This window comes from Chrysochloris asiatica, unplaced genomic scaffold, assembly GCF_000296735.1.
Source record: "Chrysochloris asiatica unplaced genomic scaffold, ChrAsi1.0 scaffold00122, whole genome shotgun sequence".
Classification (NCBI taxonomy): Eukaryota; Metazoa; Chordata; class Mammalia; order Afrosoricida; family Chrysochloridae; genus Chrysochloris; species Chrysochloris asiatica.
In genome coordinates this window covers 5,914,305-5,934,186 of record NW_006408640.1, presented here as the reverse complement: position 1 = coordinate 5,934,186, position 19,882 = coordinate 5,914,305, and the positions used below count along the sequence as shown (strand labels likewise).

At 39.5% G+C, this 19,882-nt stretch overlaps 1 protein-coding gene across 1 annotated transcript in view; it reads left to right on the top strand.

Moving 5' to 3' along the window:
• LOC102835844 (ras-related protein Rab-12-like) overlaps window positions 1-18,837 on the top strand; it is a 57,298-nt gene extending 38,461 nt beyond the window's left edge. The window contains exons 3-7 of the mRNA XM_006868713.1: window positions 462-522; window positions 12,890-13,028; window positions 15,794-15,883; window positions 16,541-16,645; window positions 17,673-18,837. Of these exons, the coding sequence (XP_006868775.1) occupies window positions 462-522; window positions 12,890-13,028; window positions 15,794-15,883; window positions 16,541-16,645; window positions 17,673-17,786 (509 nt within the window). The 3' untranslated portion in view covers window positions 17,787-18,837. The remainder of the gene's footprint in view (window positions 1-461; window positions 523-12,889; window positions 13,029-15,793; window positions 15,884-16,540; window positions 16,646-17,672) is intronic.
• The last annotated feature ends 1,045 nt before the right edge of the window (window positions 18,838-19,882 follow it).

The following is a 19,882-nucleotide window of genomic DNA, read 5'->3' as shown; positions in this document are numbered from 1 at the left end:
CTAGGAAACCAGAAGGAGTCTAGATGAGACTGAAGCTGGTACAATGAGTGCTCCCACTACATTGATAGGGCAGTACTAATACATATACTGGAATCGCAGCCGAGCATCCCAGACTAGAAAGCAGTGGATTTCTTGCTTCTGCCACAAATTCCCCCAGCTGTGAGCCTTCCAACCTTCTAAGTATTCCTTTATATGTGGTTCAGAGTTCTGGGACCATCCACTGAACCTGCTTGGTCGGTTATTCTGTGTTGTTGTTGGCGGAGCTCTCTGCTATACATCCACCCGATCCGCCATCTTGTTTGTTCCCCCTAACTGTATAATTTTGGGGGGTTTAATGATAGAGCTTTTTTTGAGGAATTTGTTTTGTTTGTGTTTTAGTTGTTTTATTTTTATGGTACTGATATAAAATTACAAAACAGTATTTTTTAAATGACGAATTGTATCTTTTATTTTATTTATAGGTGTTGACTTTAAAATAAAAAATGTAGAGCTAAGAGGAAAGAAAATTAGATTACAGATCTGGTAAGTGGAAGCATGTGCATCCCAGAATGTGCTGTATGTATTTATCATCATTCCATGTGCTTGTCTAATAAATTAACGCTTATGTGCCTCTCCTACTTTTCTTCTGCTCTGCTCATTTTTATATTAAATGGATAGTGCTTGCTTCCTTCGAGAGAGAATTTACCAGTCTTATTTTGTTCTCCATTTGTACATGGGGAGTTGTGGAAAGAAGAGTTATTTTAATGGTAACTCCGAAGGAGCTCTGGTAGCGTAGTGGTTACGAATCCGGCTGCGAACCTTAAGGTCAGCAGTTCGAAACTACCAGCCGCTCCGCGGGAGAAAGATGAGGCTTTCTACTCCCGTAAAGATTTACACCCTTGGAAACCCTGTACAGGGTCGCTATGGGTCGGAACCAACTCGACGGCACTTCACAACAACAACAATGGAGCCTTTATGCTTCTATTTCCAATCATGTGACATGCATCACTGAAATGACTGCTCAGATGCTTGTCTCCATGTCTTTAAAGTTCTTTTATGTGATGGTATTCAGAGGAAATCTAATACATTCATAGCCCGATTAGCTCAATTTAAAGGCCAGTCTCCCATAGGAAAACTCAGAGACTCTTTTTTTGTGACTCCAGGTGAGTATGTTTAGTTGAGGGGTAAGTCAGATCCTTTCAAGTTGTGAGTCCTCCATTGATGCAGGCTGGAAAATTAGTCCAGGGATCCCTTCATGAAGAGATGCCACTGTCTCAAATCCTAATCTTATTGGGAGTAAGCCAGCGAGGACCTAGCTGTGTTCAGTGCTTACAGCTTTCTGCCCACTATTAACCAGTGGCCCCCAGGGGTAGGTGTGCACTGTGCCTCCTGCAGTGCTCTCCGGAAGGAAGGAGACGGGGCTCGTGGTGGTGGAATAGTGGCACCAGGAGGTTTTCTAAGAACGCAGTTTTATTTCTCATGACACAGATGCATTCAGCTTACTAACTCCTCTCGGCAGGTTACTCAGCTCTGAGTGTTTGTCCACCATGTGTGTGTGTGCTTTCATCTGCGGTACTTGCTGCTCATCTGTGGCATCACCAGTCACCTAGTGCGTGAATGTTAGTGGCATGTCTTCATTCCTCACCTGTATCCCCCTATCTGGGACACACTGCAACCGAACCAGCCTGCTTGCCTGAGGTAATACCTTCATTTGGTTGTCTTTCTCTACTCACCTTAAAGATTTTGGGGTTTTGTTTGTTGTTTTGGGCCTGATGATGAACATTAACAGTTTTGCCTATACTACAAGTTGAATAACAAAATGTGCATATTACACCATGACTGAAAAAGGCCATGAACTTTGTTTTGTACTATATTCCTGTTGTGTGAAGTCTGAAATGACAACTAAGCATTTTGCATGGAAGTTGCTGTTTCTAAGTGTAAGCTCATTGAAATAAAGACAACGTCTTTAGAGGGATTTGGGGTGTGTCCATTTCTGTGCCCAGCACCTGTGGATGAAAATACTTTTTTGGTGAGATTGCTCACAAAGGGCAGTCCAGCTAACATTGGAATGTTTGAGAAGCTTGCTGACACCTAATGGCTGCAGCAGCATATCTACAGGGATACGGCGTCTTTGATGTAGTGAGACTTCAGTGCTCATCTCTGTCAGCTCTGACAGTCCCGGTGCCTCCTGGGAATGCAGCCCGCTAAGACTGCCCAATGCTAGGGGCATTTGATGCCTTTGGAGTCTAGCTAACTATAGTGCCTTTGACTCTGAAATCAGAGTGCCCTGTCTTATCAAAAGCATTCTCCAAAATAACTCCTCTGCTTTGCCTTGACTCCTTTGCCTTTTGGTCTCTAGTTCTTTGTTTTTTAACTCTTTACAGCACTGGTAAAGAATATAACTTGTGAAGTGCTGTTGAATTGGTTCCCACTAATAGCAACCCTGAGTAGGGTTTGAACCACTAATCATGTGGTGAGCAGTCCAGTACTTATCCTATAGCACCATACTGGGACTACAGAGACTATAAAACTAAGGAAGGCTAAATAAAAAATAAAAATAAAATTCACTTAGTATATTGAAAGTTTGGTAGCAGGTTTCTACCTAGACTGTCCCAGTGATTCATTAAGATGTAGGACATGTCTTTTCCTGATGAAGTTTTTAACAGTAAATAATATGATACATCAGTTCCTTGGTTAATCACATAATACTCCAAATATGATCTGTATCTTCTGAAGTATTTTGAAAGTTCAAAAAACCTGTGTCATCATTATTACTGTGTTCTTGTGGTTGTTGATAAGTGCCTTCGAGTCTGTGGCCCTGTAAAGAGTTTCCAAGAAGTGGCTAGTAGGTTTGAACCGCTGACCTTCCGGTTAGCAGTCTAGTGCTTATCCCGTAGTGCCACACCAGGGTTCCACTATTACTTTACATTGGATAAAAAGTATGTATTGGAATCATGATTCTAATTCTTGTTGTTGTTCCTGCTGCTGTTTGTGTACCAAGTCAATTCCCACTCACAGCAGCCCCGTGTGACAGAGTGGAACTGCCCCATAGGGCCCTAGGCTGTTTCCTTTACAGGAGCGGATCACCAGGTCATTTTTCTAGCCCAACCACTAGTGAGTTCAAACCACCAACCTTCTATTCGCATGCAAGTGCTTTACCCCTGCACCACCAGGACTCCTTTAATTCTTACCTCTTACTTAGAGTAAAAGGAGTACTGATAGTGTAGTGGTTACAAGTTGGGCTGCTAACCTCAAGGTCAGCAGTTCGAAACTACCAGCTGTTCCAAGGGAGAAAGATGAGGCTTCCTGCTCTCTTAAAGATTTATGGCCTCGAAAATCCTATGCAGGGTTGCTATGAGTCAGAACCGACTCCATGGCACGTCACCACCACCACTCAGTGAAGTGTGGCTTGTTTGGCATATGAGCAGTCGTTTGTCTGGTGCTGCTGTACCTGCTTTACGGCACACCGGGGTGGTCAGCTGTGCAGACTCAGTAGACAGTGCCATGTCTGTGGTAGCTGAGCTCTGACTTTCTGGACCACAAACTCCTGAGATCTTTGCTATTTGATTTTCAGTAGAGAAAATACATTTTTCCATGATGATTTCTGGGTGCAACTGATATAACAGTTTTTTTTATTTACTATAGATTCTGAAGAGTATAAAGTACCAAAAGCTACAATGTCATTGTCTTATTTTTCAGTTCCTTGATTATTTGTAGCCAGAAAAGGGACCATTTTACTCATCTCTGTACTTAAAAATTACTTCTCCGTGTATCTACGGTACATAAATCTTCTAAAAAAAGCGCTGATGGATGGTACTTTGGATATATGATGATAAGTCAAGAAGTGCTGCTACAAAATCATAGAAACCTTATTAAAGAAAAATATCAAAATGTGACTCTTGCTTCTCATCATATCCTACACCTGGATAGGTTACTTCTGAAGGCAGTGTTTCCATCTCTCCAACCCTTCCCCAAAGAATTCTACATGCTTCAATTTATACTGCGTGTAAATTAAATCCCCAAGGACTCAGATCATGTTCCTTTTAAATGTTCTTTGAGTTTAAGGAACAAAAGAAGTCTCAAGGCTGTAGAGTGAGTGGGGCAAGGTTTCCTAAGGAAATGCTTTTGGGGCCGTCCATGCTTCCCTCGGAGAATGCGCGGGGGCCTTGCCATCGAGCACCTTTTCCTGGCCATTTTCTCACCAGTGCAGTTTTCTGTGTTCTTAAAATTTCTTCAGGATAAGCCCTCATGGTGTCCTGTGTTTCCCCTTTGTTGCCCCCCAAAACCAATCTCCATAACCTTCTGACCTGACCTCTTGGCCTTGGTTTCACTGGCCCAGCAGATACCCTTAGAAGCCATTGTTTGGATGGATTTTTTTTTTTTTTTTTAAGGCAACGAAACTAAGACAATTACAATACTAAAATAACTTTCCTGCAGCCATTCACTGATCACAGAGACATGTTTAAACAAGTTTTGTATGGGATAAACCTCTGTGTATATGGGATAAACCTGTGCGTATATGGACTGGAACTCTAGTAGCAAAACTTCATGACTTCACCTTATACATTTACATTGTGATGGTGGTGGTGATGTGCCGTGGAGTCGATTCCAACTCATAGCGACCTTGTATAGAGTTTCCGAGGCTGTAAATCTTCAACGGGAGCAGAAAACCTCATCTTTCTCCCATGGAACAGCTTGTAGTTTCAAACTGACGACTTTGAGGTTAGCAGCCAGACTCGTAACCACTGCGCTACATTAAAGTACTGTACTGGAAATTATACAAGGTAAACGTATACTCATTGTTTTGAAATAACTTGAATCCCTGTCATTTGTCTTTAGGCAAACATAAAATTAAAATTACTCATATTGTTGTTAGGTGCCACTAAGTTAGTTCTGACTCATAGTGATGTATGCAAAACAAAGTGAAATTCTGCCCAGTCCTGCAGCATTCTCACACCTGTTATGCTTGAGCCCATTGTTACAGCCATTGTGTCAGTCCATCTCATTGAGGAGCTTTGTTTTTCTTACTGACCCTCTCTTTTACCAAGCATGATGTCCTTCACTAGGGACAAGTCACTCCTGATAACATGTCCAAAATATGTGAAAAAAAGTCTCACTGTCCTCACATCAAGGAGTATTCTGCCAGTACTTTTTCCAAGAGAGACTAGTTTTTTTCCTCTGATAGCTCATGCTATAGTTAATATTCTTAGCCAACACTATAATTCCAAGACATCGATTCTTCTTTGGCCTTCCTTATCCATTGTCCAGCTTTTACGTGTACATGATGCAACTAAAAGTACCACAGATTGGGTTAGGCATGCACCTTAGTTATCAAAGCAGCTTTTTTATACTTCAAAGAAGTCTTTTGCATCATGTTTGCCTAATGCAGTATGTTGTTTGATTTATTGAAGGTCGTTTCTATGGGCCATCAAGTACAAGTAAAATTAAATCCTTTAGTCTATAAATCCTCCTGGTCTCTGTTTGGAAATTCTGCTGTACACCAGCCATGCTTCATGTTGGCATAGTGCTCATTTCCTGCTTAGAAGAGATGTACTATTTTAGGTCTTTGAAATTGGTTCCTGCAAATTAGTAATTGAATCACGTAAATGGGCATATTAAATACAACAAATAATAATCTTGAAATTGCTTAAGCAAAGTCTGTTACCAAACTGGGGAAACAGAATTACAAGAATTTTTCAATTTGCACCAAGAGCAGGTAGAGGATAAGAAGATCACATAATACCTAATAATACCTATAATAAATGAAGATTTAGCTGACATGATTCAACCACAAATCTCTAGTCAACTCTTTACCATGAAGGTGAAAACTCAGGCTCCTAGAGATGGAGATGGGCAATAGAAGGAGGCCATGTTGTCCTGGAGGGAGAAAACTGTAGTCAGTGCACTGGTACCTTACCAGCATCTAGTTTTTGAAGAGTGGAGACTTGTGTGGGAATTTGATAGTATTGGTACCTAGTAGGTGTTTAGGAAATCCTTTTTGAACTAAATTGATCTTTCATTTACCTTGTTCTTTGATCATACACGAAAGGAGAGAGTTTAATTTGTAGCAAATAGATCAAGCAAAGGAGATTGTTGAGAAGGATAGAAAATAAAAAAAACTTTCCTAGCCAAATATTCAGGAATAAGGAGTATTTTTTTTTTTTTTAGAGGAAGGTATTTTTTTACCTCCTGCATTTAAAACCAGCCCCAAAAAGAGTTTAATGAATGGTTTTAAATGGAGAAAGGTGAATTTGGTAGATTTTTGTAAAATTATTTGCTAAATTATCTGTGTTACAATGATTGTCGTAGATTTTGTGTTTCCTTTTACTTTGTATATTTGGGTGGAATATGCTCAGGGTCATATTTTGGCTCCTGTGGACTTACTTAATTACAAGCTTAATTTGCATATGAGCAATTGATGGTCTGTTCCCCAGTTTGCCCCTGGCCTTGTGTTGACTAATGATATTGAACTTTCCAAAAACACCATCTCTTCTTACAGAACTAGTCAATTTGATTTCTGTGTGTTCCATCTGATGAGGTCCGTGAGTATAAATAGTCTTTTATGTTGTTTAAAAAAAAGGTAATTGCCATGAATAAATGTCATTCATCTTGCAAAATTCTATCATGTGATCTCCACCATCATTTCTATCACCAAGACCATGTTTTGTAAATACTGATCTGTCCAACCTTTGCATTCCAGTCATCGGTAATTATCTTGATTGTATGTCTGATCAATTTCCATCTGAAGAAGTTGGTAGAATTCTTCAAATTAATCATCATTCGCTTTAGTGGTTGGTGCATAAATTTGAATAATAGTGGTATTAACTGGTCTTGTAGGTGTGTCCTATCACAGACAGCCTTAACTTCAAGATCTCGAGATGTTCTTTTGATTTATTTTTAATAACTTCTAGTATTCATAGGTTTATGCTTCATGTATTACATGTTCCAATTGTTAATGGGTGTTTGCAGCTGTTTGACTCTGAGCATATTTCTCCTGAATTTAGAGATTATCTCAAGAAAAGATTTGATGCATTAGACACTATTGAATGAAGACCAGAAGAGTTGTGGGATGACATCAAAAACATCATACAGAAAGAAAGCAAAAGATTATTAAGAAGACAAGAAAGAAGGAAAAGACTAAAATGGATGTCAGAAGAGATTCTGAAGCTTGCTCTCCAGCATAGAGATGATTATAAACAGATGGAAGCAATGAGGTAAAAGAGCTGAACAAAGGGAAGCTCAAGAAGACAAAATCACGTATTATAATGAAATGTGCAAAGACCTGGAGCTAGAAAACCAAAAGGGAAGAACACATTCAGCATTTGTCAAGCTGAAAGACCTGAGGGAAAAAAAATCCAAGCCTTGACTTGAGATACTGAAGGATTCTATGGGCAAAATATTGAATGAAACATCCAAAAAAGGTGGAAGTCACTGTACCAAAAAGAAATGGTCGACATTCAGCCATTTCAAGAGGTAGCATATGATCAAGAGCCAAAGGTGAGAGAACAAACAAGATGGCGGATCAGTGAGGAGCTCCGTCAGCAGCAACATGGAATACCAGACCAAGCAGGCTCAGATGATGGTGCCAGAACTCTGAACTACATAGAAAGGAATATTTAGAAGATTGGAAGGCTGACAGCTAGGGGAATTTGTAGCAGAAGCAAGAAATCCAGTGCTTTCTAATCCAAGACGCTCAGCTGCTCCCAGAGCCGCCATCTTGGGAGAGACCAAGCGGAGGGAAGTATCAGAGCAGCCACAGATGGCTGACTGAACCGCGGATATAAAGGTGTGCACATTCTTTTTTTGTTTTTGTATCTGTTCATTGGTCTTTCGCTGTGTGCGCACCTCTATTCCGGTGACTAGAGGAGGTGGTAATCTGGATTAGAGGAAGACATGGAGATGATACCGTGTTTTCTGAAAGCAAAGGGACTTAAAATACTTTTTAATGAAGATCACAGACCACAGTCTTTGGTACGGGTTGCATCTCAGTGTAAAGAAAACAAAAATCCTCACCGTTGGATTATTAAACAACATTCATATAAATGGAGAAAAGGTGGACATTGTCAAAAGTCTTAATTTTGCTTGGATCCGCTATCCACTCCTGGAAGTAACAGTCAAGAAATTAAGTCACATATTATATTCGGTAAATCTGCTGCACAAGACCTCTTTAAAATGTTCAAGAGCAAAGATGTCAGTTTGAGGACTAAGGTGCACCTGACCCAACAAGCCATGTGTTTTCAGTAGCTTCATATGTGGGTTAAAAAAGTTGAATAAGGAAGATTGTAGAAGAATTGATTCATTTGAGTTATAGTGTTGAAGAAGGTTGTTACAAGTACCATGGACTGCCAGAAAACCAAACAAAACTGTGTTGGAAGAAGCATAAACAGAATGCTCATAGAAGCCAAGATGACGAAACTTCATCTCTAATACTTTGGATGTGTTACCAGGAGGTTCCAGTTCCTGGAGAAGGACATCATGCTTGGTAAAGTTGAGGGTCAGCAAAAGAGAGGAAGACCCCCCACAAGATGGGTTGGCATAGTGGCAGCAGCAGTGGACTCAAGCATAACAACAATTGTGAGGATGCATGAGGTCACAGAATCGGAACCAACTCTACAGTACTTAACAATAACATTTTTGTATGTCTCCATTAAAGCCAACATAGAAGTAGTTTCTTAATGTTTTTAAGATTCTTGTTGTTGTTAAGTGCTGTCAAGTCGCTTCTGTTCCATAGCGACCCTGTCTATGGTTTCTGAGGACCAGCTGGTGAGCTTGAACCGCCGACCTTGCAGTTCAAACGGCTCTGCAGTCTGGCGCATTAACCCACAGCACCAGGACACCTTAAGATTCTTAGGGATCCTTAAGATGATACAAATGGTTAATGCACTGGGCTGTTGATTGAAAGATTGGAGATACAAGTCCATCCAGAGGCACCATAAAAGAAGGGTCTGGCAGTGTCCTGAAAAGTCAGCCATTGTAAAGCCTTTGGAGCACAGCTCTACTCTGACATTCAGGGGGTCTCCATGAGTCAATATCAACTCACAGGTAACTGATTGGTTTTAAAATGCTTATGTATGCAATTCATGTAACTCTTTTTACCATGTTAAAAATGCCTTTTACTATCCATCCTCTGGGTTGGATTTTTATTAAAATGTCTGTTTAATTTCTTTGTTTTTGATCTCCCAATTTCTGAAAAATAATTTGAATGTGTGTAGAAATGAGTATTTGAAGTAAAGGTGTATTAAAGTTGTAGTTTCCAGAATGCTTAACAAAGATGTGTTCTTACAGTAAGATCTTATTGTTTCTTAGCAGTATTTAACAGAATATATTTTAAAACATTAAAAATGTTTTATCTATCTGTAAACTGGACAAGCTACAACTTGTGACAGACTGGGGAAGCATGCTCTGAAAGATTTGAGTCTCTCAGTTTTTCAAGTATTAATATATATTCCTAGATGCCTGGGAGAAAAGTATTAACATATGTTCCTATATGCCTGCGAATAGAGAAATCATTATACTCATTGATTACACGTATAATTGAAATAAAACCTGAATCAGTTTCTTCTCAACCCCTGTGAAGTAGCCTGTTACTTTGGTTTTTATGTTTTTATAAATCAGCCTACACCTATCATATTCTCCTGTTTTGACAGTTCTGGGTCAAAAACCAAATTTGTTTTGCCTTGACAAGGCACCAGCTCTTTGCATCTCATGCATGACATTGTCTGTTCAACATATGTTGGTCTACCACCTACTGTAGACCAGGCACTGTAGTGTCTTGCAAAGGTAGCAGTGTAGCCTTACCACCTCTTGAACAGAAGCCCATGACTGAGCTTGTTGATTTCTTTAACACTATAATGTACCATTGGTGGTGGTGGTGGTGGTGGTGGTGGTGGTGTGCTGTGGAGTCACTTCGACTCAATAGCGACCCTGCTTGGGGTTTAATGTACCATTAGTGGGAACTAACTGTTTGTGACACTGTCAAATAAACACTGAACTGAAAGGTCAGTGTGAACTTCAAGGTTGGTGGTTCAAACCCACCAGCCGCTCCTCAGAAACCTTATACAGGGTCGCTATGAGTCAGAACAAAAATGACGACACTTAACAAGTCTGAACAAAGCCATAAATTATAGCAACATTTCCAGAGTGTTTTCTAGGGGCATGGTCCTACAGGTGTACCCGAGAAGTCTTCTATAATCAGATACATTTGGGAAATGTTGCACATTATCTCCCTCTTTTGAAAGTGAAGAATCAAGTTCACTTCCTGTTGACCCCATTGCCACTCTCCCTCTCACCACCCCAGCGCCGCTGGTTTTACCACGACCTTGACTTACTTGACGTTTGACTTGCTCCACAGTCCCTGTTAATTTGCCACAGTACTAGGGTTCTTTGGGGCTCACTTTGGGGAAAGCTAAATTATAGATCATAAATCTGCTTTGCAAGGAGGACTTCAAAAAGTCTATGGAAAAATGGAATTAAAAGATAATGGAGTTTTCCCACAAACTTTAAAGCCCTCCTTGCATTTATTTGGTGATGAGAAAAGCCTTCTTTAAGGCATGCAGTAAATATAGTTATCAACAGCTTTTTGGCCTATTAAATGAAGAAAATAAGTCTCAGCCAGCTTATGTACTCTGTTAATGTTCTTGCTTATTATTGACTCTTCATGTTGTAATACTCACTTTAAGCCTGGAGACTAGGTTTTAGATGTCAACTTAGCATTACAAGGATAAAGATGGTTACTATAGTTGCAAACCTATTTGATGTCCCTCCCTTTTTCTTTGGCCACCTATTCCATTTGGAAGGATTCAGAAACAAGACCAATTCTATAACACAGCTGAACTTTTTAACAATAAAATCAGATATTAACCATCTATGTTAGTTAAAGGAGAGTTGTAAATTTGAATAGTTTCCATTATTTTCTTTGCACTTTCTCTTGTTTAATAACTGCCTACCTTCTTGTTGTTGTTAAGTGCCATCAAATCAGTTCCAACTCATAGCCACCCTATATAGGGTTTCCAAGAAGCAGCTGGTGAGCTTGAACCGCCAAACACTGCAGTTCAAACCAACCTTGCAGTCCAGCGTATTAATTCACAGCACCATACCAGGACTCCACTTTCGAAGATTTATAAGGACCCATGGTGGTGCAGTGGAATAAGCATTGGACTACTAACCCCCAGATTGGCAGTTCAAACCCACCACCTGCCCCACAGGAGAAAGATGAAGTTACCTACTTCTGTAAAGATTTACAGTCTCAGAAACCCTAAGGAGCAGTTCTGCTCTTATTCTGTAGGGTTGCTGAGTTGGAATCCACTCAGTGACAGTGCATTTGGGTTTTGGTATGTCAATTATAGAAGAAAATACATAGAAAAATGACTTGAGCATAAAAAAAAAAAAAAATCCAAGTGTTTAATGTCAGCCACACTAATGCAACCTGATTTCTTAAAGATCCCTTGTAGCATAGTGGATTACAATCTGGACTGTTAACCAAGAAGTCCGTAAGTTGAATATACTGTGGGAGAAAGATGAGGCTTTCTGCTCCCATGTAGATTTACAGCCTTGGAAACCTTAGGTCACTATGAGTTGGAACTGACACAGTGGCACACAATACTACCAACCAATTTCTTACACATCTTTGTTGTTTCTCCTACTGCTCCTGTATCAGTTTCCTTCAGGCTGTAGCAGACTTGGACTTGGCTAAAACAAAGGACTGGTTTTGTAGAGGGCAAGGTGTGTTCAGGTGCTGTTTAGTATTGTTACCTTATATGCAATTTTATTTCAGAATATAAAAAAATGTATTGCAAAGATATTGTTAACTAATTGCTTATGGTTTTCTATGTGAATTTTCACACTGGAAAGAACTCAATGAAAAAATTAAGGTTTTGCTATGTGTGTTGATTTTAGCATCTTTAATTAAATTATTGTGGGATCTGTCTTCTCCCTTCCTCCTTATGTTATGATTGTCTGTCTGTCTGTTTTTTGTTTTGTTTTGTTTTTTGTTTTCAGAGTCTTGGTTTCAAAGAAGCTGGGAGATGTTTATATGTTAGTTTATTTATAAGAAGTTTAAAAAGCCTACTGCTGATAGTCATGTCTGTGTATTGGGTATAGGGCCGAGGTAGGAGCTAGCCGGGGATCGAGGGACACATTTGCAGAAAGAAACCATTCTTCCTTTATGGAAGTCCAGCCTAGACTGCATTGCTGTTGTCCCCACAGAGCAACCCATTACTATGGATTGAGAGTTTACCTTCTCAAGAGTGTAATCATGACGGCTTTTCTTCTTTCCTCATTTGTAAAAACTGCTGCACATGCCCCAGACCCCTTAGCACTAGTCCTTGGGGGCTAGTGAGATTTTGTACAGTCTTAGGATGCCTCTGGGCGGGAGCACACATGTGTTAAATTTGTGTTCCCTTTGTCATTGCTCTGAGGTATTTTAATAATTATTTTGTAAATCATCTAAAATATGAGCTATTTTTTTTTAAGTACTTAAGTATTGAAACTTCTTCCCCTGTCTTTTAGCCACTTTTTGATGTTATGTAATATATACCCACTGTAGATTACCTTTTATTTCCTTTAATGTTATATTGTGAAATGAATGATAGTTTACATGGGAGAACATCAGTTTTACATTCATAATAGATTACCTTTTAAGGGAAAATTGTTCTGGATGCTTTGTAAATCTTGGTTAATAATCCATCTTGATTCGTCCACTGTGGTTGTTAACCATGTACAAACACAACTTGCATCTCATTTCATTTTAGTCAGCCTGAATGTTTACTGCTGTCGTTAGCTGTTGCTGTCAGAGTAAGAAAGAAACAGAGGTACTTGCGGTACTCTGTTCTCTCAGAGTGGAATGGCGTTGGGATGTGGAGCTCCTGACTTTGCTTATTGCTTGGAAACTGAATCCTGTGCTATTTCTTAGGGACACAGCAGGTCAGGAAAGATTCAACAGTATTACCTCAGCTTATTACAGAAGTGCCAAGGGGATCATATTGGTCTATGACATCACTAAGAAAGAGACGTTTGATGATTTGCCAAAATGGATGAAGATGATTGATAAGGTAGGTGTTGCATTTTTCTCTCAGATGTGCATGCTTTGCTTATGGGTGTTAATCATGATGAAAGAAAGAAGCGGGAAGCGTCTCTAGAACATGCTTTTACAGACTGACCATCATTTAGCCCTGTGTTACAGATGAGACCGAGAAGAATTAAGTTTTTCCTGTACCACACAGTTTCTAAATAACAAAGCCAAAGGCTTTTTTCTGGTGCTGTGGACTGTCCCACTTGGAAGCCCAAACATGCTTAATCATTCATATTTGCCACCCCATGGATTTAGCTCAAGGGAACTTGTGTTTCTATAGATGGTTCAGCTGAGCGTCCACTCACCTGTGGAGTATCATCAGAATACAAGTGCCTTTGAGGACTCACCTGCCACATCTTCAGACAAGCCTGCAGCACCGCTGGACAGGCACCTCACAATTAATTACTTTCCATTAGTACAGTGTGAGCAAAAGAAAATGTTTGTTTTTAGCTTCTAATAAAATATGTTCAGTTAAACTGTGTCTGAGCAACGTAAACTAGGTTCCCTTTTTAAAAGTGTGTACCCAAAACACACATTGAGAAAGTAGAGCAGTTGGGGATGGAAGATTGTGGTTCACAGGTGACCACGTTTAGAGAATCTCTTTCCCCTTATGGAATAATTTCATATTTAGGCCCTTTGCATAACAGGCACACGTAATATAGATAGAGTTTCATTTATAAATGGTTAAACCACTGTTAAATTATGTTGGCGAGTGTTTGTTTGCCAGCTTTATCCTGGCTCCACACTTCATGCTCCACACTGGGAGCCACAGAGTACACCCCTAGGGGAGCTGGGCAGGGGATGTCTTCATTGTAGTCTAAAAATTTCGAGAACATAGTATGGGATCCATTTAAAACCAAAGGAAATAGCATAAGTTCTAAGGGCCTCATGACCCACTGCCATCAAGTCAATTCCAACTCATAGTGGTTTCCAACACAATAAATCTGTATGGAAACAGACAGCTTCATCTTCCTCCCAAGGAGTGGCTGGTGGGTTTCAGCCTTTAAGTTAACAGACTGATGCCTAACACACAGCGCCACCAGGACTCCTAAGGTCATTTATTTGAGCCATTCCCTTGTGTTTCCTTGTGTGAGCTACAATTGTCTATTGTCTGTGAGGCATTGTGAGGTTGTCGTATTTGTAAAAACAGACAGTACAATTGTTGGACCCAGAGGGAAGAAATCTCTGGGGGGCTCTTGCAATTCAAGGAGCTTACAAGGTGGTTGTGGAAGGGATGTGAAAGCAGAGTTTCTGGTCCTAGGTTGAATTCCCATTGGCCTCAGTGTTATCTGTGTTCAGAGCAATAAGGCACATAGGCACATAGGAAAGAGTTCATGGGCGCCCTTGATGGAGCTGATTCCAGTGTCAGAACGTCAGGCAAGTTGGGGCAGCATGACTGGTTAGATGCTAGTCTGGCTCCACAGTTTTACAGGTTTGGATCCCAGCCCATCTAAATCCATGCACCAAAGTAGCACACACCAAACCGGTACAGCCGGCCCCCACCTCACTCTGGTGTGCCTGTCAACCATGTGACTCTGAACTCCCAGACAGCAGGATCTACGCAGCAGGTGAATGAGAGTGGGAACTGACCAGGATTCTGGTCGCCAGGGAAGTGTGAGGAAAAAGAAATTGCACCTTTTCTGTCACCTGCATAAATCTACTTTACCAGGCCTCACTCTGCTGCCAAATGCTACTTCACGAGATGGTGGAGCCACATGTGGCCCCCCATTCACCAGCCAGTCTCCCTCTCTAGCCATCCCTGCTCAGCCTCTCCTCTCAGCAAGCATTCCATGCACTTCTCTATCTGTCTTTTCTTCTGAAGTTTAGGGTGCCAGAATTTTCATCTGTGTTTGTTTTATTTTGTTTCATATCTTTGTTGTAGAAGGTCCATATAGTGCATCTGCCTAGTCTGCCATCTTGTCGGAAGTACTAGGTGCTTCATTTCAGTCTCTCTGTTTTTCTTTATTAGTGAAGCTTTCCAGTTGGAATGTTTCAGGGGTTTAATGCTCCCTTAGGTACTTTGATCCTTCCTCTTGGTTTTCACCTTTGAGAAAGTCATATCCATCATTTCCTGGGTGCTTACTATGTACCAGTTCTTGGTCCTCAAAGCAACCTAGCATGTCAGTGCTTGTTACCCACAATCAGAGGAGTTGAGACTCCTTGCTTAACAAAGGTCCAAATTCACAATGTTCAGGTGTCTTTTATTGTATTCGGCCTCAAATAATTTTTGGAATACATAAAATCAGATGAGTTACTCAATTAACTTTTTTCTCTGAAGAAAAACTAAATTGGATGCATACTCCATTTAATTTTAAATCACACTTCTTTCACACTTTATCATAAAGTGATAGAATGTATAATTAATGTTTTTCCAAAGCCTGAAGTTTTTTCAGTAGTAGTATTCTGAGTTTATATTCCCCTATTCACTTCTTCATCTGTTTTGTTGAACATTTATGATTTTTTTCAATTGATGACCATTTTGAGTTTAGAACGTTGTATTTTTAATCCTTTTATTAGGCTGGATCTTAGGAATTACTGGGTCAAAGAGTAGGAGCATTGTTGTTCTTGATGCTTTCTACTAAAATGCTGTGAGCGTTGTGAGAACCATCTGCTGCCCCATTGTGGTCAGCCTTGCCTGGGACAGAATGAACAAACGAGTGAGTGTGTGAAAGGCTGGCTTGCTTTTCAGTGTTAGCAGATGACAATGCCCATCTTTGAAATACAGCTTCTGTTAACATTCCACAGTATGCTTCAGAAGATGCAGAACTTCTCTTAGTTGGAAACAAGTTGGACTGTGAAACTGACAGAGAAATCAGCAGACAGCAAGGTGAAAAGGTGAGAGAGAGGAGGGGAGTCTGAGAACCAATGCACAGAATTCTGCTCTGTTTAGCAGTTGATACACTTTTTCTTCTAATAATTCTTTTTTAAGTTATGGAATATTTGAAACAAAAAAAGTACAAAGAAGAATAATGTATTTTCTGTGTGTGGTCCTTGCTAATATAGGATAAATACTATATACTGTTTTTTATCTGTACTAGATGGAGCTATCACTAATGGTTTAGAAGAAAGAATTATGGGTACAGTTGTATTGTATTCACACTCTTTTCATTTGTTTACATTTATTTTTAAATGAGAGAAAAATGTTAGTGTACACTGCATTATTATCTAGCATAATGTTTTATACAGAGAACACATTTTTTTTTTTTTTATTGCTTTCATGGTTTTCTGTTTATAATGTGTTTTAACCCTCCTTGCTTTTCCTTACTTGAGGAGCCTGTCTCATCTTAGAGCTTTTAGGGGTGGGTATAGGAGTGGTGTGTGTGATGTACATATCAGGTAAGCAGTTGCTGTATTTGGTGACATTTATGCATGTGCTTGGCAGGGCCTCAGACCTCCTGATCCCACCCCTTCACATTGAGGTTTAAACCAGAGTTGCCAGTGTTCTCGCAGTGGAACTTACTGCATCTCACCCATAGGATTTTCTGTTCTTAGTTTGCACAGCAGATAACTGGGATGCGGTTTTGTGAAGCGAGTGCCAAGGACAATTTCAATGTGGATGAAATATTTCTGAAACTTGTTGATGACATTCTGAAAAAGGTAAAAGAAAAGGATCTCTAAGTATTTATGTGAACACTTTTAATGTGTTTTATAATTTCATCATTGAGAATTTCTTATTTAGAAAGGAAAAGGCAGTAGGTAGTAATGCTGAAGCTCAAGAACCAAGAGAAGTTACTAGATCCAAGGCATGCAGTTTGCTGTCTTGGCTGCCATCTCTATCCATTGGTTGTTAGTATGACTTAGTGTTTGATGTGTAACATACATGTAGAACTTGGAAAAGCTGTGGGTGGGTGAGTTGAACACAGTGCGATATCATCCCATGTGCCTTGAATATTTCGTTTCTTACGTGGACACTACCACGGTCTACAAGTCTCTGAGCTGAGGCCTACCCTGGTACCTACTTCCCAGTGGGTGCCTCATGCCTGTACCTGGGCTTCTGTGTGAAGCTGAGTTCTAAGAGATTTGCTACGCAGCTTCAACGAGCAGCAGTAGCTTTTTTGAGTGTCCTTAAACTTGCCTTCACAGGTTTTTAGTAGAAAATTTATTTATGGTATTATTAAGTATAATCTGTTTAATTCAAATGCAACTCAGAAGCTTTTACTAAAATAATTATTTATATAATTGTCAAGGGAAGTTATTTTCTGTAGTAATGATAAAACTAACCCCCAAGAATGCAGAACCATTTTATAAAATTTTATGTATATTATTAAATTTTCATTGTACTTGGTAGTGGTTGTGTTCTGACTTACAGAGACCCTACCTGGGGTTTCCAAAGCTGTAAATCTCTACAGGAGCAGAAAGCCTCGTCTTTCTCCCGTTCTTTGTAGGTTCTATGAAAATAAGTATCTCTGAACATCAAATATTTTTGAGGGTAGTCAGTGATAGAGTTTTGACATGAAATTCTGTGAACTTGGCTTTTAATTTTTGGCTAGTATCTGGTTAAACTTTGATGATTAGAGAGGATTATAATACTTTGGGGGGGGGTTGTTGTTATATGACTGGCAAATATTTACACATACATTGTATTACAGTAAACTCTATTTGTCTTTTTTTCCTTGTCCTTAAGATGCCTCTGGATATTTTAAGGAATGAGTTGTCCAACAGTATCCTCTCGTTACAACCAGAGCCTGAGATTCCACCAGAACTGCCTCCACCAAGACCACATGTCCGATGCTGTTGATTTGCTACAGTGGAAATGATTCCTGGAAAGGGGGAAAATGTTCTATTCTGCACTACAATCATTTTGAAAATTCCTTTCGCACTTTGTAATCCAAGTCAGAGCTATACACTAACTTGTAAATATGCAAATATACAATCCTGGTAAGGTTTGGTTACATATTTCCCTCCAAATTACTCTTACTTCATTCGTTATCCCAGTGTGTAGTGTACATACACTGGAAAATGTAGTACTTCTAATATGAAGAATGGGGCAAATGAGAGGTATAATGTTTCTTGAAGTAAATAATTTAATTGTCCTTTTTAATTATATTATGAGGACAGAAGATATTCTGATAAGAGGGATCGTGGTGCTTTGCTTACTGTTTTAAAGAAAATTTGTAAAACTAAAGACTTTTTGAAAACAGTAATCTTGAGTGCTTTTTCTTTATCTACAAGACATTTTCCCCTAGCTGTAACATCTTTGACATATTGGAGTATTTCTGCACAGAGCAAAGCTACACTCATAGCTGTCCTGGATTATTTATTAGTGTTATGTATGGTAGGATATTCTAGTTAAAATCCCAAGGCCACACACTCGCCATCATGGTTTCCTGACAGTGTACCCTGTACCTTTAAGAACTACAAAGGTTTAATAAGGAAAAGTGTTTTTGAAACTATAGAAGATTTTAAAACAACGCTGCTGTCCTAAACAAATTCTGTTTAAAGATATTTTAAAGAGAGACATTTTACTATATCAAAGAACATATACATGTATTTGCCTAAACCTTCTGTACCTTTGTAACGATAAATACTTTTCTCCTTTTGGTGGAGCTTATTCCTATTAAGCCTACACTGTGTTCAAGTTTTTCTTTTTTTTTTTTTTAGGTCTGATAATGAATTTGTGAACTCTTATCTTTGGTATATCTTTTAAACTTCACTGTTTTGTTTAGTCAAAGTAAATAAGTAATTATGTATTTGAATAACTTGGCGTGTCTTGAATGTTGTGGTATTGAAAAGCATTGTGGTCTTTCTATACTAATGAAGTGCAAATAAAATTTTGTATTTATGAATGACAGTTGAGTTTGCACCTTATTTGTATAATTATAACTCAGACATCTGACAGTATTCTTTATAAATGCCACGTCTTTTGAGTGTTGGAGGTAGGAAAAATTTGTAACTTTTATCATCCACACTTGATTATGGATTGTGCCGTGTACAGACTAGTAAATCTCTCACCTCCAAGCTGGGGCTGGGACTCTACATTCTCCAAACTTTCTAGTTCTGCTGTTAGAATCTTTGATGGGAACTTGGGCAGAGAGAAGGGCCTTGCTTCCCATTTTCCCATTCCAGTCAGTTGGCTCCAACACTCAGTTTCCTTTGGGATCCCACAGCTCTAGCATCATTGCACCCAATTAGAGGCACCACTGGCATTTGATCGGCGGCCATCCAAGCTCCCCACTAAACCATGCTCTCCTCAAAAGTCCATATACCCACCGGGTTCTGCTCACCCTTTCTAAGTTGCCATTAAGGCAACACCAACACATGGTGACCCCATGTGTGTCAGTAGAGCTGTGCTCCCTTAGGGCTTTCAGTGACTGATTTTTCTGAAGTTGATTGCCAGACCTTTTATCCACAGTACATCTGAGTGGACTCCAGGAACAGTCAACCATGTTAACCATTTGCATTCCCCAGGAACCCCTTTTGTTTAGCATCTCAGCAACTGTGTAGCCTGTTCACTGTGTTAAATCTTTTCTGTTTGAAGATAACTTGTTGTGTTTTTTTGAATGATGAAAAGTACTTGATGTCCAGAGTAGTCTCAGGAAATAAGTCTTCAAAGATGAATTTCTCAAAAATATTTTCATTTGCCTTGAGCATATGTGACTAACCCAGTTTGCAGTGTGCTTTATATTTACCATTCATTCTTAGTTCTTGCATGAATGTCTATCAGCTGTAATTTAACAGAAGTTAAATTACCCTACTAAGTACCATGCTTACTTAGTAGGGTACTTTGGGTTAAAGGTAGGGGCTATGCAAGGAGACTAAGTGGGTTTTATAAGCCAGTTCAGTCATTACTGACACAAAATTGGAACAACGCCAGTTGTAAAATTCATGTGTACC